We start from the raw sequence: 16076 nt of genomic DNA, 5'->3' as shown, positions 1-16076 counted from the left end.
CACTGTTAAGATTTGTCCAAATCTTACCATCTTTATCACTACCATTTGCTACCATTACAAGCCGCTTTGAGACTGTCTCTTGGACTACTATAAGGATTCTTGGATTGGCCTTTCTGATTCCACTTCTGCTCCCATGTCTAATGTGTACAACAGCAAGAGAAATCCTTTCAAAACCTAAGTGAAATCATATCAATCTGTCAATGGTTTCCATGTTCTTCAGATTAAAAGCCAAAGTTACCAAAATGGGCCATACAGCCCATTGTATGATCTGGCCAGGCTGATTTTCCAACTTTATCCCTGACTACGTTCCACATCACTTACTCCGCTCCAGTCACAATATCCTCCTTGCTGCTCCTGTACATACCAAACATGCTCTGACCTCAGCATCTTTGCACTAGCTGTTCCTCTTCCTAACATACTCTTTCTCTAAATATTCACATAGCTAGCTCCTTCATCTCCATTAGATCCTTTCTCAAACGGTACCTTCTCTGTGAGGCTTATCCTGACCGGCCCCTTATTTGGCATTCTCCACTACTTCTGCAACATGGTTTCTCTCCACAGTATTTATTAATATATTTTTACCTTTTTTCCTATAGCCCTTCACTAGAATGTAAGCTCAGATTTTTGTCTGCTCTCTTCACATCTAAATTCCCAGCATTTAAATAATACCTGAAAAATAGAAGGCCCTCAATAAATATGCGTGTTTCTCCTATAACACTCTTGTATGTGTTTTGAAAAACCCTGCATTCTGAAAAACCACACATTAAAAATAGGAAAAAAACAGGATTGGAGCAGACCAGTGACACTATGCAATTATATAACTAAAACATTAACAAAAACGTTAACTGGTAGCTGAGGAGATGGCTTGAATTCCCTGAACAATAAGCTCAGTGAGGTTGAAGGTTACCTCAGGGTTCATTTAAAGACACCAAAGCCAAGAGTGGAAATGCTGGCTTGCTGGTGGGTTGCTATTAGCTGTGTAGAGGAAGAAGCACCGCCTATCATAAGACAAAGGCTTTGTGAGGAGTTGAAAGGACAATAACTGAACTGCAACGAAGTTGAGAGCTTTTTTCTTTCATGGTTTAAGACTAAAATTCTACTGCTGCTACTCCAGCTCCCAGTGTCTTGAAAACACTACAGGTGAATCAACATAACTTCCACATTTATCCTGCCAGTCATCCTCATTCATTTCTGAGCAAAGAAGTATTAGAGAAACACATATTGTAGGAAACCAGACTTTACTTTTGGAATGAATAAAAGAAATGGTTTCTTTTTTTTTTTTTTTAATTTTTTTTTTCAACGTTTATTTATTTTTGGGACAGAGAGAGACAGAGCATGAACAGGGGAGGGGCAGAGAGAGAGGGAGACACAGAATCGGAAACAGGCTCCAGGCTCTGAACCATCAGCCCAGAGCCCGACGCGGGGCTCGAACTCACGGACTGCGAGATCGTGACCTGGCTGAAGTCGGACGCTTAACCGACTGCCCCACCCAGGCGCCCCAAGAAATGGTTTCTTTTTAAAGAAGCTAAGAATCACTATAATGGTACCTTACAAATGTGAAAAAAATGAAATAACTAGAAAATATACATCTATTTACTACAAATTATAGGTCACAATTCTAGAACATGCCCAATAAATATAAATTACTTATCTAAAAACATCATACTATACACTTAATTTTAAAAGCCATTTACTTACAGAAATTTCAGGATTGGAAAGCTCATATAGAAGTTTCTTGGCATCAATAACAGCTTCATATAATCTCAGATACTGCCCATCACTTGCTACAAAGCATGCACTAGGAGAGTTGCAGTATGCACCTAGAAAGTATTTACGGACACTTACAATTTAACCCTTAAATAATAATGTCAGAAAATCTAAATCTCTTAAATAAGAATTAGAAAGCTCACCTAGACAGTAGCTGGGTATAAGAGTGGGCAGCCACGCCACATTGGAAAATGCAGAAACATGTAGAGAATTAATCCGGGCCAGTTCAGAAACACCTCCAGAAAAAGACAATGGCCCAACGGGATCAACCCTCCAAAGAATAAGCTCACTATAAACTGCATTGGGATCCTGAAATGTCACATCAACGCTGCTTTTATTCTGTTGTGCCAAAGAACATTCTTCAATATTTATGGGATCATGAGGTTGCTTTTGGTTATCGACATCCGGTGTCCTTAGTGCATTATGGTGTGACGTCGTCAGCAGTAATGGTAATACTGAATGGCAAGCTAAATCGTTAAGATGAAACCGATGACCACAATATCTGGATTTATGAGAAATACTGAGAACTGTAGAAAAAGCAGATTCTTCAGCAAAACTGACCAGCCACTGATTCAGAGAGCCATCAGCATGCTTTGAAATCATCATAACATTAGGGGTAAAAATACTTAATTTTAAACTATTAGTTGATTTACTGTGACCAGAGGAGATTAGCATTGATGTGGACCGCGTGAGACTAGAAGGTTTTTGTTTTCCTTGCTGAATAGCCAAGTCAACATTCTTGGTGCAGGCATACATCACTATGCTTTTACAGAGAGAGTTTGCATCACCTGTGGGGAAAGCTACAGGAATTCTGGAAACAAAGGACACCTAGAATTAAGAAAGCAAGCATTAGAACATATGAAATAATAAAAAGAGGTATTACAAAACAGTACCCACATTTAACAAGAAGTAGCTCTCCAGAGATCGTAATAATAGTACCTGGACTTGACGAAACATGCCAGGCTGGTATTCGTCCAGCCAATCCACATGCCAAACCAGCAAAGAACCATCCATGGGATGAATACTGAATAGCATGTCTGCATTTTTACTCCATTCAGACAGAAGTACTTCAATCTGATGATCAATGGCAGCGGAGGGTAATGGTACAAAACTTGAATTTGGTACCATCTTATCACTGCCCAATTCCTTTTTTTCATGATTTGCTTTCAGATCATCAACACCATCATCCATTTCTATGAGCAAAAGAATTCATGACCCAGTAAGTACAATTAAGCTATTACTATAAATTAAGAAACACCCTTGTAAATACATTCAAGATTAAAACATAACGGCTTTCCTATAAACAAGAAAGTGGCTCCTTTTTAAAAATAACTTTGCTCCAGGAATATAAGACCATTAGAGTTAATTCTAGAGGGCCTATAGGACTGACTCAGTGGATTAATGGTAGGGTACTAATACTGGACTAGAAAATAGCGAAACTGGTTGTACCACAATTTACTCAGAAGTAAAACATACTACTTGTCTGGACCTTAGTTTTTCTCACAGTAAAATCACGGAGTTAGAACTGGGGATATAATTCTGGGCTGAAATATATTATTGGAATGCAATTTGTATTTTCTTCATAATATTAGATTTTTAAAAACACGAGTCCACTGTACTAGTGATGCTCTAGGTGTATACACTCATAACTGATAGGACACCTTAAAGAAACTATTTTAAAGGAATACACTTAAAGTGCAATTTCCAGATCTCCTTCAATAACACAGGAACCTAAAACTGCTATACTGAACTATTAAAACAGGTACATATGCATATTGTGACCTCTATTTCAAAAATCCTGGCCTCTACTCTTGGTTAGGAAAATAGAGAAGTTCTTAAGAGAGACTCAAAAAATGGTAAGACTGTTTATCAGATTTAAAAAATTTGTTAAGACATACAAATTATTAAGAAAAATAATTTAACAGAAAAATAGGCAAAGAGCAGGAAGAGGCATACCACAGAAAAGCTAAAATAATTCTATTCAATTTGCCTCAAGAAAATGACATGTAAAACAAGATGCCATTTTCCCCATATCAAGTGGCAAAAATATTATGAAATATAATGAAAAGTTCCAGTGTTGGCAAGGATGTGAAAAAAGGTTATGTGGATCCATTAGAAAAGGGTATTATAAACACTTCTGGAGGGTAATTTGGCAAAAGTTATTGAAATCTAAAATGTCCACACTCTCTGGCAATTCTGTATCTGGAAATCCTCTTATGTAAAAATTCACAGGAAGATTAAAAGATGTGTCATTGTACCATGATCAGTACAGTGAAAAATAATTTAAATCAATTTAAATGTCAATCAAAGAGAAAGTACTCAAATTTTCTCTTGATATGGAATAATCAAGAGCTGGTAAAAATCATGAGATGGAAAAGGGCCCATCAGTGAATTTAAAAAGCAAGCTGCAGGCAGATCAGTGTTTTTGTTTAAAAAATGAATACCTACAGCACAACTTAAAAAAACAACCATATGTATGTTTGTATGAGCACAGAAAAGAACAGATCTTGGAAGTACACTCATACAATATCCAATTATTTTCCTAACTGTACTGTTTGATTTCTTTTTTTTTATGAGCCCATACAACCTATAATCAAAACAAAACTTTTTAAAAACAGAAATATTTATGAGCTACAAACTGTAGCAGAGATGGCTAGCTACCCACCACAAACTCATGCTTCCCAGTCCTCAGTATAGAATGACCACCCAGTCAGAGACTGCATGGGCCTTATGACTAGTCTTTGCCAGTTAAATTAGAATATAAATGGTTTGTGATATGTGCCAATTCTGAGTTAAAGAAGTTGAGGAACAGCTAAACCTTGTCCCCCTCCGAAGACTCTTCCAGCTCCCAACCTACCTGAGGCTGAATGCAGACTTTAAGGCCCTAGTACAATCACCTGAGGATTTCATTAAATTGCAGATTCTTAACGATCGTGCATTTCTAACAAGCCTCAGGTAATGTCAATGCTACTAGGCCACAGGTAGTCCTTTAAGTAACAAGGTCCTAGGGGCTGACAAGAGCATAAGTATGGAGAATCCTGAGCCTCTATCATCCCATAAAAGAAAGCCACTTGCAACAGGAATGTTAAATGAGCTGGATTATTAAATGAGCTACTCCAAATCTGTATTACACCACTGAAATTCTGAGTTTCTGACAGGAGCTAGTTTTAGCCAAATATAGACAACTTAGCTATTCTCAACAAAACTTGACATTTTTTTTTTTTTTTTTAATCCTTGTTAAAGCTTTACCTTCATCAGATTTTACATCTGCCTGATTAGAGTCTTCTACACTGGGCTCAGAAGATGGTTGTTCAAAACTTTTTCTAAGTTGCTGTAAAAATACTTCCATGGACAAAGTAAAATGCAACTCTTTGTTGTTCAGCCAGTGTACCACAAAAGGCCCACTCTTCTCATTATTGTCACTCAGACTTAGAGATGTGATAGAAGGAAGAAGTGGAATGTCTATAAAGAACAACAAAACACACACAATATTTCTATCATACACAATATTCAGGTCTCATGTTTTTACTATTAACTATTACATTTATCTTTACACTTCTGTAACATTTTAAATAAGATTCCCAATATAATGTTTGCCACGATTATTAGTAACAACAGCTTTAAATGATAAATTTAACATGCCTATTATAAAGGAAAACAATTATGTATTCTAGGTCCTATAGCATAATTTATATACACATACAGATATTTTCTTTATTATCTTTTTTAATATGAAATTTATTGTCAAATTGGTTTCCATACAACACCCAGTGCTCATCCCAACAGGTGCCCTCCTCAATGCCCATCACCCACTTTCCCTTCCCTCCCACCCCCCATCAACCCTCAGTTTATTCTCAGTTTTTAAGAGTCTCCTATGGTTTGGCTCCCTCCCTCTCTAACTTTTTTTTTTTCCTTCCCCTCCTCCATGGTCTTCTGTTAAGTTTCTCAGGATCCACATTAAGAGCGAAAACACATGGTATCTGTCTTTCTCTGTATGACTTATTTTACTTAGCATTAACACTCTCTAGTTCCATCCACGTTGCTACAAAAGGCCATATTTCATTCTTTCTCATTGCCACGTAGTATTCCATTGTGTATATAAACCACAATTTCTTTATCTATTCATCAGTTGATGGACATTTAGGCTCTTTCCATAATTTGGCTATTGTTGAAAGTGCTGCTATAAACATTGGGGTACAAGTGCCCCTATGAATCAGCACTCCAGTATCCCTTGGGTAAATTCCTAGCAGTGCTATTGCTGGGTTGTAGGGTAGCTTTATTTTCAATTTTTTGAGGGACCTCCACACCGTTTTCCAGAGCGGCTGCACCAGTTTACATTCCCACCAACAATGTAAGAGGGTTCCCGTTTCTCCACATCCTCTCCAGCATCTATAGTCTCCTGATTTGTTCATTTGAGCCATTCTGACTGGCGTGAGGTGATATCTCAGTGTGGTTTTGATTTGTATTTCCCTAACAAGGAGCGACGTTGAGCATCTTTTCATGTGCCTGCTGGCCATCTGAATGTCTTCTTTAGAGAAGTGTCTATTCATGTTTTCTGCCCATTTCTTCACTGGATTATTTGTTTTTCAGATATTTTAATTCAAAAAATATTTTCATTAAGAAATAAATCTGTGGTTTGTGGATAGTTAATAGGAAAGTATCCTTAATTTACATACAAACTGGTAAGAAATCTCTTTTAACCTAATCTACCAAAAAAAATTCCATCAATATGATGTCAGAGGAACAAGTGATATATTTATCTTGATTTTAACCACTTTTTAATTTAGAGACTGACAGTAACTTTAAATGATGTATCTAACTCTAAGTGAGATAATTCTGATTTATTAGCATCAAGATTCAAGTTGTAAAGGAGAAACTGAGATCCCTATCTTGTACTCAAGGAAGGCATTTAAGACAAACGAACTCAGCTAAAAAAAATTCTTTCTTGGTAGTACTTTTCATCTAATTGCTAAATTAAGTATACTGATGTACAAATTCAGAGTAGAATGTGACAAATGATAGTCCCTAATTAACATAAAGGTGAAGAAAAATTTGCCTATCATATTAAATCAAACCTAAATCTAGATCATGCAGATATCTGCTAAACAGTAAAGGCTAAATTGGATTCACAAAAGGTTAACAATTTTCCACAGAACAAATTTATTGATTTTTTTAAGGGAGAGATAAATAATTTGAATTAATGACCTGTGTCAGACACCAATGAAAACAGTATTACAGAGGATGAATGATAAAATAAAGAATAAAAAAAACCTTTCTCCTATCCCTTCTGCTGGAGGCAAATTCTACGAGTTGACAGATATATCCAATCCAAGAACTCTGTTTATAACTGTACATTCATTACTGTAATTATCTGATTAGCATCTATTTCTTCTCTCCTGATTATATGCTTCATGAAAGCAAGGATCACATCTGTTTCCATTACCACTGTACCTCCAGCTCCTACCATATCTCTGATTGCTATAATGGCACAGACCAAACACTCAATAAAAGTCTTGAGGTACTATATTGCCAGTCCTACTACCCCTAGGTGCATATATATTAGTGTCAGGGAATGCGAGAGTGCCCTAAGAATCCTAATGAGTATGATTTTCTGATTTTCAAGCAACAATCAACACAAGAGAGATCAGCAATGCCTCTAGGAGATCACAGACCTAGCTGTTAAACACACAAGAAGGAGAGGCTAATGGAGGCTTTTAACAGAAGCATTGTGGGTTAAGACAAAACTTACATTTCTTCTGTCTCCTGACCTCAAAGAATTTCATTAAAGCCATTTTTTTTATGAGAGATCTTCAGGGAATGGGTATTAAGAGAACATTCTCTACGAGGTCCTTTCCTTTATCTATGGATGGGCAAATAAGGGAAGCTCTAAGAGTTTCGCCTTGAAAAACAAACACAACATTCAGAAAGATCATTCCAAAAGATCTAATGTGGGAAAAGAAGAACTCCATGGTGTCTAATCTAGCTGCTAATAATATTATTTTGCTTTGATTTGTTATATACATATGGCTTTTCATTAAGGACCTACACTCTAAAAGAAAGGTTTTAGAGTTTTTCTTATTGGAAGGTCATCAAGGAGATGCTACATTGAAACTTAGTGTTTATTTTTCTGTAACAACTCAGACTTTTCCATTAAAGCAAGAATCCAAGCTTTCTTTATTCTCAACATGTTGTCCTTCATTCAGAAGAGACTTTCAAAACTATTCCAGTGATCTCAGAGTTGCCTGTGAGTATTACAAGCACTGTCAGTACACGTTTTTTGATAAAGGTAATGGTATTTCCCAAGCCTAGGTAATGTTTTCATAAAACTAGTTCAGTTTCAGGGCCCCTGGGTGACTCGGTCTGTTAAACATCTGACTCTTGATTTTACCTCAGGTCATGATCTCATGGTTTATGAGACTGAACCCCACGTGGGGCTCTGGGTTGGGAGCTCAGAACCTGCTTGGGATTTTCTCCCTCTCTCTCTACTGCTCCTGGGCTTGCACGTTCTCTCTCTCAAAATGAATCAACATTTAAAAAAAAAAATAGTTCGATATTGTCCCCTTTCATTTTCTTGGCTCATGAATTATTTTAGAGCTGGGACTGTTGTTAACCAAATTTGTCAGCAAATACTCTTTACTCCTTCTGTAAATATCCCTATATTTAACTTACCAGAGCACTTCTCACTTTGATTCAGGTAACTAATGAACCATATTTATTGTTATTTTTCCTTGAAGAATGCAATAGTACAGCAACAACCCAGTATACTATATGAAAATAGGTTTACTTTATGCATAAGGGTATCTGCAAATATACAAAAACTCAATAGGGTTTATCTATGGCGGAGAAGGACTAAGGTACAGCACAGGTGAAAGGAGGCTTTCACTTTTCACTTTCTGTACAGATGGTATTTACCATGTGCAAATACTGTTTTTAATCTTTTTCTCAGTAATATTCTAGTTCTGCTTTAAATGTCCCAACTGTGACCACTTGTTTTTTAAACTCACAGAAAATATTTACTGAAATGATGAGCACTTTAATTTTAAAATTCAAAGATCCAGATATCCTAGATCTTTTAATCTAACAGTGCATTATCTCACTAGTAAGATAAATTTAATTCCCATTTACAACTTCTATATATTTATGCCCTATTTCTGGAATGTCTCCTAAAATCAAGCATTAGACACAAGGGTTTTATTTTAACAACCATACAATAGTTACAAAATACTACTTTGTGGTGTTAACCTGTTAAGTTTTAGCTCAAATCTCAACTTTTTTTTTTAAGCTTTATTTTTGAGAGAGAGAGAGAGAGAGAGACAGAGTGTGAGTGGGGGAGGGGCAGAGAGGGAGACACAGAATCTCAAGCAGGCTCCAGGCTTTGAACTGTCAGCACAGAGCCTGATGCGGGGCTCGAACGCACGAACCATGAGATCATGACCTGAGCCAAAGCTGGACGCTTAACCGACTGAGCCACCCAGGCACCCTGAACATCTCAACTTTTGAATGAACTAATTAAGAATCTCAATGACTAAAAAAAAAATTTTTTTTTTCAGAGAGAGGAGGGGACACAAGTGAGCAAGGGGCAGAGAGAGAAAGAGAGAGTGAGAGAGAGAATTCCAGGAGGGTCAGAGACAGAGACAGAGAGAGAGACACAGATGTGGGGCTCGTGCTAACCCAATGTGGGACACGAATTCATGAAATGTGAGCTCATGACCTGAGCCAAAGTCAGATGCTTAACAACTGAGTCACCCAGGTGCCCTACGATTTCTTAAGATTTTAAATCACAAACCAAGTCATAGCCTTATGACATAGCCAAGCAAACAAGTAAACAAAAACCTATCCTATGTCATTACTGAGCTGGCTATAACAAAGTTAGGTGAACAAGTCACCTCTAATTTTTTACTTATTCAAAACTAGAAGTATAACTTATTTGTTACCAAATCAACTTACTCAATTTCCAGGAACATTTTTGGAACAGTGTTCTCTTACCTGTGGCTGGGTTGATGCTGGCTGCAATATGAAAGTGGCAAAGTGCATTGGCGTGCAGGGGAGCATTCCTGTGGACACGATGAGGGTCCTGCTGATGTGGCAGGTATCCAGTATGTGCTACAAGGGCAAGTGATCTCCTCCGACCTCTGCGAAAATGTCTCAGGTTGACCTGTGTGAATAAAAACAAAGTAAAACCATCATTAAAAGTAAAACAATCGTTACATAATGATTGCTTGACATTACATATACCCTATTTCATTTTTTAATTCTAATTAACTTTCAATTACAGTATAATTACAGCTATATTAGCTTCAGGTGTACAATATAATGATTCAACGATTCTATTGGTTACTGAGTGCTCCTCATGATTAAGTGGACTTTTAATCCCCTTCAACTAATTCACTCACCCCTCAACCAACTCCCCTCTGGTAACAATCCATTTTTTTTGTCTTTTTTTCTTTGTTCATTTCTTGTTTCTTAAATTCACATGAGTGAAATCATATGGTATCTGCCCTTCTCCGACTTATTTCATAACACCCTATTTCAGATGAGTTTGAATGTACAAATATTTTTCAGTACTTCTGTGCAGCAAATTTGAACTTGAAGAATAAGCTTAGAACTGCCTAATTTCTTTTAACCATCACACAATACTTTGCGATTTTTATTTGGTTTATTTTCTGATAATTAATTAATTTTATAAAACAGAACTTTAACAATGTGTCTGTGGATAATGATGTCTCTATGTGTACTGTTCCCTTTGCATCCACAGTTTATACCCTATGACCACAAAGCACTGAATAGTGTTACCATCATACATTAGGATGTTATTCCATAACTTGCAAAGCTTTTTCAGATATCACTTCATGTGACCCACAAGGCAGACAGTGCTGATTTTGTTATTCACATCTTTCATATAATAGTTTCTACAGAACCCAAAGTCACCTAAACATAGAACAAGAGTCTTCAGATTCGTAGTAAAGAACTTCTTTCAGCTATTATACATAACCATTCTATTACTTGTTGAGTCTCCCAGAAATATATGTTTAATTATATTCTGAGCCCTGAGAATACTCTCCAAGTTTGAAAAATAGTTGTTCCATAATCATACAAAGTATTCAAAGATAAATCACTTCAGAACACTTTGTTTTCAATATCAAGAAAATGGGAAACTGTATTATTAGTCTATGTTCAATTAGCCTACACATTAAAAATTTACTTTTACTTTTCACACTACTTAGTAAAATAGAATCTGACAAACTATTCTTTTTTTTTTAATGTTTATTTATTTTTGAAGGAAGAGAGACAGAGCATGAGTGGGGGAGGGGTGGAGAAAGGGGGTGGGGAGGGGGGGGGGAGACAGAGAGAGAAAGAGAGACACACACAGAATCCCAAGGAAGGTGTGGGCTCTGAGCTTATCAGCACAGAGCCTGACATGGGACTCCAACTCACAAAACTGAGATCATGACCTGAGCTGAAGCTGGATGCTTAACCGACTCAGCCACCCACATGCCCCTCTGACAAAGTATTCTAATCATTCCTATAATTATGACAAAACACCCAACCTGTGAACAGCAAATATATATATATATATGCATATATATAAAAAAATTATTTTTACAGTCAAATCTTTGCATTCTCAGATTTTCATTTACTTTGTTATTTTAGCTAAGTCAACTGTAATCTTTTTGTTATCATTAGGTAACTTAAGATTAACTTCATAATTGTAAGTACCTTTATGCTCTAGGCAAATCCTTAAAAATATTTTTTAATATTTACTTATTTTGAGAGAGAAAGAGCATGAGCAGGGAAGGGACAGAGAGAGAGAGAGAGAGAGAGAGAGAGAGAGAGAGAGGGGGGGGGGGAGGGAGAAGGAGAGGGAGAGGGAGGAAGGGAGAGAACCTCAAGCAGGCTCCCCACTGTCAGTGCAGAGCCCAATGTGGGGCTTGATCCCACACACTGCAAGCTCAGGACCTGAGCAGAAATCAAGAGTCAGATGCTTAACTGACTGAGCCATTTAGGCGCCCCCTTAAGAATATTTTTTGAACGAAACAAATTATAAAGTTTTCTGAGAATCATTTTCCTAATACACATATATATCTTCATACCTAACCATATGACTTTGAATATTAACTAGGATGAATGTTACAAAAAAGGCAATGTACAAGGGGTTTTAAAACTTGTAGGAAATAACATCTAATAAAAACACTTACATCTGAAGCATTTTGAATTCGTTCTTTACTAGAAGCATTTCTTTTGAAGTTATTTGTTAAATTAATTGGTTCGGTCCAATGGCTGCAGTCACCTCCATAGAGCAAACAATCATTTGGTAAAAAGGTCTCTACCCAAAGACGACATACATTATCTTTGCAGCAAGTCAACAACACGTTACATACAGAAGCCCTGAGGAATAAAAAGATTTTAGAGGCAAACATATAAATTTCGTACGGTATAATATTCTACAGTGTTTCTGTAATTATTTAAATGCACACAATTGGAGTACCAATGAAGAAATGTTAATATACATTTATGCAATATATTTAGTCAAAACCATTAAAACTGAGTGGGTATTTGATCTCATCACAGCAAACGCCTGCTAACCTATTTCTTTTCTGCTTAGAATGTGGTACTTCTTGTTTTAAGAATCTAAAATTCACTTACATCCAAAGAACAAAGGCTGAGATAATGCCATAATCCCTCAGTCAATAAGCAAGGAAAAACACATTTTCTTTAAAAATTTTCTGATTTATCCAATGAATGGTTACCATTTGAATTCTTTCATAATGCTTTATTTTTGCTTTCTGTGAAGACTCATGCACACTGGTCACTAACAAGCTACACTATTTAGTATACTTATTTTTCTCCATGCTTAACATATTCCAAAAGCAGTGAAGCACAAGAGAAGAAAAATCATGATAAAATAATTAGTAGCCACCTCCTTCCTTATTCTTGACTGTCAGTGAATTTACTATCTTTCCACTCACAAAAGCAAAATCAATTACATATATATTAATAAACCCCATAAGCATAAGGAGTTCAAAGGCTGAACTCATATCAACAAAGACTACATTCTATTGAGGAACTCCTGCAAAAAAAAAAAAAAAAAAAAAGGAAAGTAAGAAAGAAAAGGTCACAATATCTTGCTTGTAGTAGACACATACTCAAACATATCAGAATTAAAAAGAACAATCAGTACAAGGCTTCTATCAAATAACTCAGGAAGTTAAAGAAAAATAAAAAGGAAATCAAAATTTTGTGTAGTAGTCACTTAATTAAACGTTATCTGCTTGATTAAAAAAAAGAACAACTATAAAGGGGAAGAAAAAGGAAAACTGTGTATTGTCTGGGTTGCTCTCCCCTTCAGCTTCCCTCTCTTTTCTCACCTCTCCCTTCCCCACCCGCTTCTCTGTCTACTCCTCTGCCTTTCTCCCCTTTCCATCCACTCTCAGGCCTCCCTCCCTCTGCCTTCTCCCACAGTTCTCTGCTTCTCAGCCTTGCTAGGCCATTCTCTCTTTCCACCTGTCCCCACTTGCTAGGGCACCTCCTTCTTTCCTTTCTGAATTGTTTTCCTACTCCTTTCCCCTTCCTCATGCCTCTCCTTCCTTTTCCATTTTTTCTCCATCCTCCTCTGATCTATCCTCTTTCTTTCTCAGCATTTCTCTCTTGTTCATTCGCATCCACAAAGGTGGTGACAATGAGATTAAAAGCGCAATCAGAACAGAAGAAAATACACCAAAAGGCAATAGGAAAAGTTAAAGGTTCACAGAGCCCATCTGTAACCGGCAGAATGCACAGGCTTATAAAGGAAGAGGAGAAAGTAGTAGACTGAAGGGCTGAATAGAGAACAATCAGAAGAGGCATTAAGAACTTAGGCAAAAGCAACAAAACAAGCAAGATACACAACTCAGAAGCATAGAGAGGCCTTTGACCTAGGAGTGTGGTGGCCCCAGGTGACTCTCCTCAAGATACTAGACCTTACAGACAATCAGTATAAAGAGGTGCCAGGTAATCTAAGAGAATGGAAGAAATTCCCTGCTCTGTGTGAGGCATTTCGCTAGCAATATGTCCTTTCCTCACTTCGTATCAGGGTAGCTCATTTGCTCATATTCAGGTATAACCACCACCCCTCAGTAAAAGGTATAACCACATGGAAGGCAAGCATGTGATAGGTAAGTGTCTATGACACCTGTGACAGCTACAACAAGACAGTGTGTCCCATCTTCATGTAACAACAGGCCAATTGTTTTTGCAACTAGTTATCTAGGGAAGGGTATACAACAAACCTTCCACTTATCCTACATTCATCGGTGTTTAGTGAAGAAGTATATGCTCATTACAAACACTTTCCCATTCTTTTCTCTCAAGCCAGCAGTACCCTTGCATAAAGTATTACCATTTGGCTGAGTATCTGAATTTTACATGAAAAACAAAGCACCTGTAAAGCCCAGTGAAGATGCCATATCAGAAAGAGCAATGGTTTAGTTGATAATGGGATCTCTGTCATTCTCAGAAGGGGTCAGCTTTCCTACCACATACCTGCAGGCAGCTGGTAAAACAAAAATGAAACCTAAAAGAGCTCAGGGAGATTAGCTGGTTCGTAAATGACATGGAACAAAAGAAAAATTCTTGAGACGTCTAAAAGATACTGTAACAAACAGAAATTCTAGTCCTATGCCACAGTTCCTGCACAATGTAGTTGCTAAGAGATAAAACGAACACAAGCAGAAGGAGAAATTGCTATGCCTCACTGGTGTTACTAGGCATTCGTGACAGTCCAGTGCAAGGCACCTGCCTCTGCCTCCACCACGATCCCTTTTACCAACACCGAGTGAATTAGGTCAGGTACAGATGTGACTGTCCTCTCTCAAAAGATAAATACTTCATAAGCCTCTTTTTCAGTATTCTGGTAGTCTCACCATGTGCAAATGAGAACACTTGGATGTATCAGAAGAAAACAGCCTCCAAAATGATGTAATCTTTATGGTTTGCAATGACAGCTATTTTTATTGTGGCCATTTGCAAATTTTATTTTTTATTTATTTATTTATTTATTTTAACATTTATTTATTTTTGAGACAGAGAGAGACAGAGCATGAATGGGGGAGGGTCAGAGAGAGGGAGACACAGAATCTGAAACAGGCTCCAGGCTCTGAACTGTCAGCACAGAGCCCGACGAGGGCCTTGAACACACAGACCGCGAGATCACGACCTGAGCCGAAGTCGGCCGCTTAGCCGACTGAGCCACCCAGGTGCCCCCATTTGCAAATTTTAAAAGGAGAATTAACACATACCACAGCTCATTACATTCTGAACACATTTTTGTATATGTGGGCAATGGTCTCAGAGGTACTGTAGAGCAACAGTTCACCAAGTGAAGCTGGAGTGAGTTCTTTTGCCAACAGTACAGACTGTCCACACCACTCTCTCCCTTAGCACACTCTGCCACATCCTCCTGACACTACTGGTCCTACAGTGTCCTACTCCTATGCTTGGTTAGCCTGGATGGCTGGGGTAGGAATAATGGTAACTACTGTACTAGAAAAGAGCTCAAAAGATCAGGTATAACAATGATGGAAACACGTCATCATACATTTGTCCAAATCCATACAGTGCACAACACCGGAACTGAACCATACTCTCAACGATGGACTTTAAGGAACAATGTGTTGAGGTAGGTTCATCAGTTATAATAAATATACACTCTGGTGGGGGAGGCTGATAATAGGGGAGGCTATGCATGTGTCGGTGCAAGGGATAGATGGGACATTTGTTTACCTGCCACTCAATTTTGCTATGAATCTTAAACTACTCTTTAAAAATCAGTCTTAATGTACATTTTTGAAAAAAAAAAATCTGGATATACTCTGCTGGCTCAGAAGAGCAAAACTGAAGTCAACAAATGATCCAGGTACCCTCCCACGGATCAGTGACAAAAGGTTAAGGGAAAAACTGTATTGTTCCATGGTGTAACCAAATTGAAAATGGCCATCAAACAAAAAGGGATTTCTACTTATACTTAAGTAATAGGTCTCTGTACCTTACTAAGTACAGGCAAAAGCTCAATGGGTTATCCAGTCTTGCAAGAATAAAGGAAAGAAAAGAAGTTATTAACAGGTGTACTTGTGCATGACTGCATAGATTAAACTAATACCTAATTCAGAGAATAGTAATCTTTTAACCCACTCTCTTTTCCATAAAGATGTTAGATACAGTTAAAGAAATGTTTGAGGCCTCGTGTTATATTCTCTCAATAAAGCAGCTTAAAAAAAAAAAAAGGGAAACCAGAGGAGATACACAGAGAAGGAACAAGATTAGGGACTGAAACG

At 37.4% G+C, this 16076-nt stretch overlaps 1 protein-coding gene across 8 annotated transcripts in view; it reads right to left on the bottom strand.

Moving 5' to 3' along the window:
- The window catches only part of DMXL1 (Dmx like 1), a 136778-nt gene that overhangs the window by 83171 nt on the left and 37531 nt on the right, over positions 1–16076 (bottom strand). For all 8 annotated transcript variants that reach the window (XM_043585981.1, XM_043585931.1, XM_043585946.1 and 5 more), the window contains 6 exons: positions 11964–12153; positions 9754–9922; positions 5017–5229; positions 2707–2960; positions 1911–2595; positions 1699–1820 (listed from right to left, as the gene is read on the bottom strand). In XM_043585981.1, the coding sequence (XP_043441916.1) occupies positions 1699–1820; positions 1911–2595; positions 2707–2960; positions 5017–5229; positions 9754–9922; positions 11964–12153 (1633 nt within the window). The remainder of the gene's footprint in view (positions 1–1698; positions 1821–1910; positions 2596–2706; positions 2961–5016; positions 5230–9753; positions 9923–11963; positions 12154–16076) is intronic.

This window comes from Prionailurus bengalensis, chromosome A1, assembly GCF_016509475.1.
Source record: "Prionailurus bengalensis isolate Pbe53 chromosome A1, Fcat_Pben_1.1_paternal_pri, whole genome shotgun sequence".
In the NCBI taxonomy this organism is placed as follows: Eukaryota; Metazoa; Chordata; class Mammalia; order Carnivora; family Felidae; genus Prionailurus; species Prionailurus bengalensis.
This window is presented reverse-complemented; position numbering and strand designations above follow the sequence as displayed.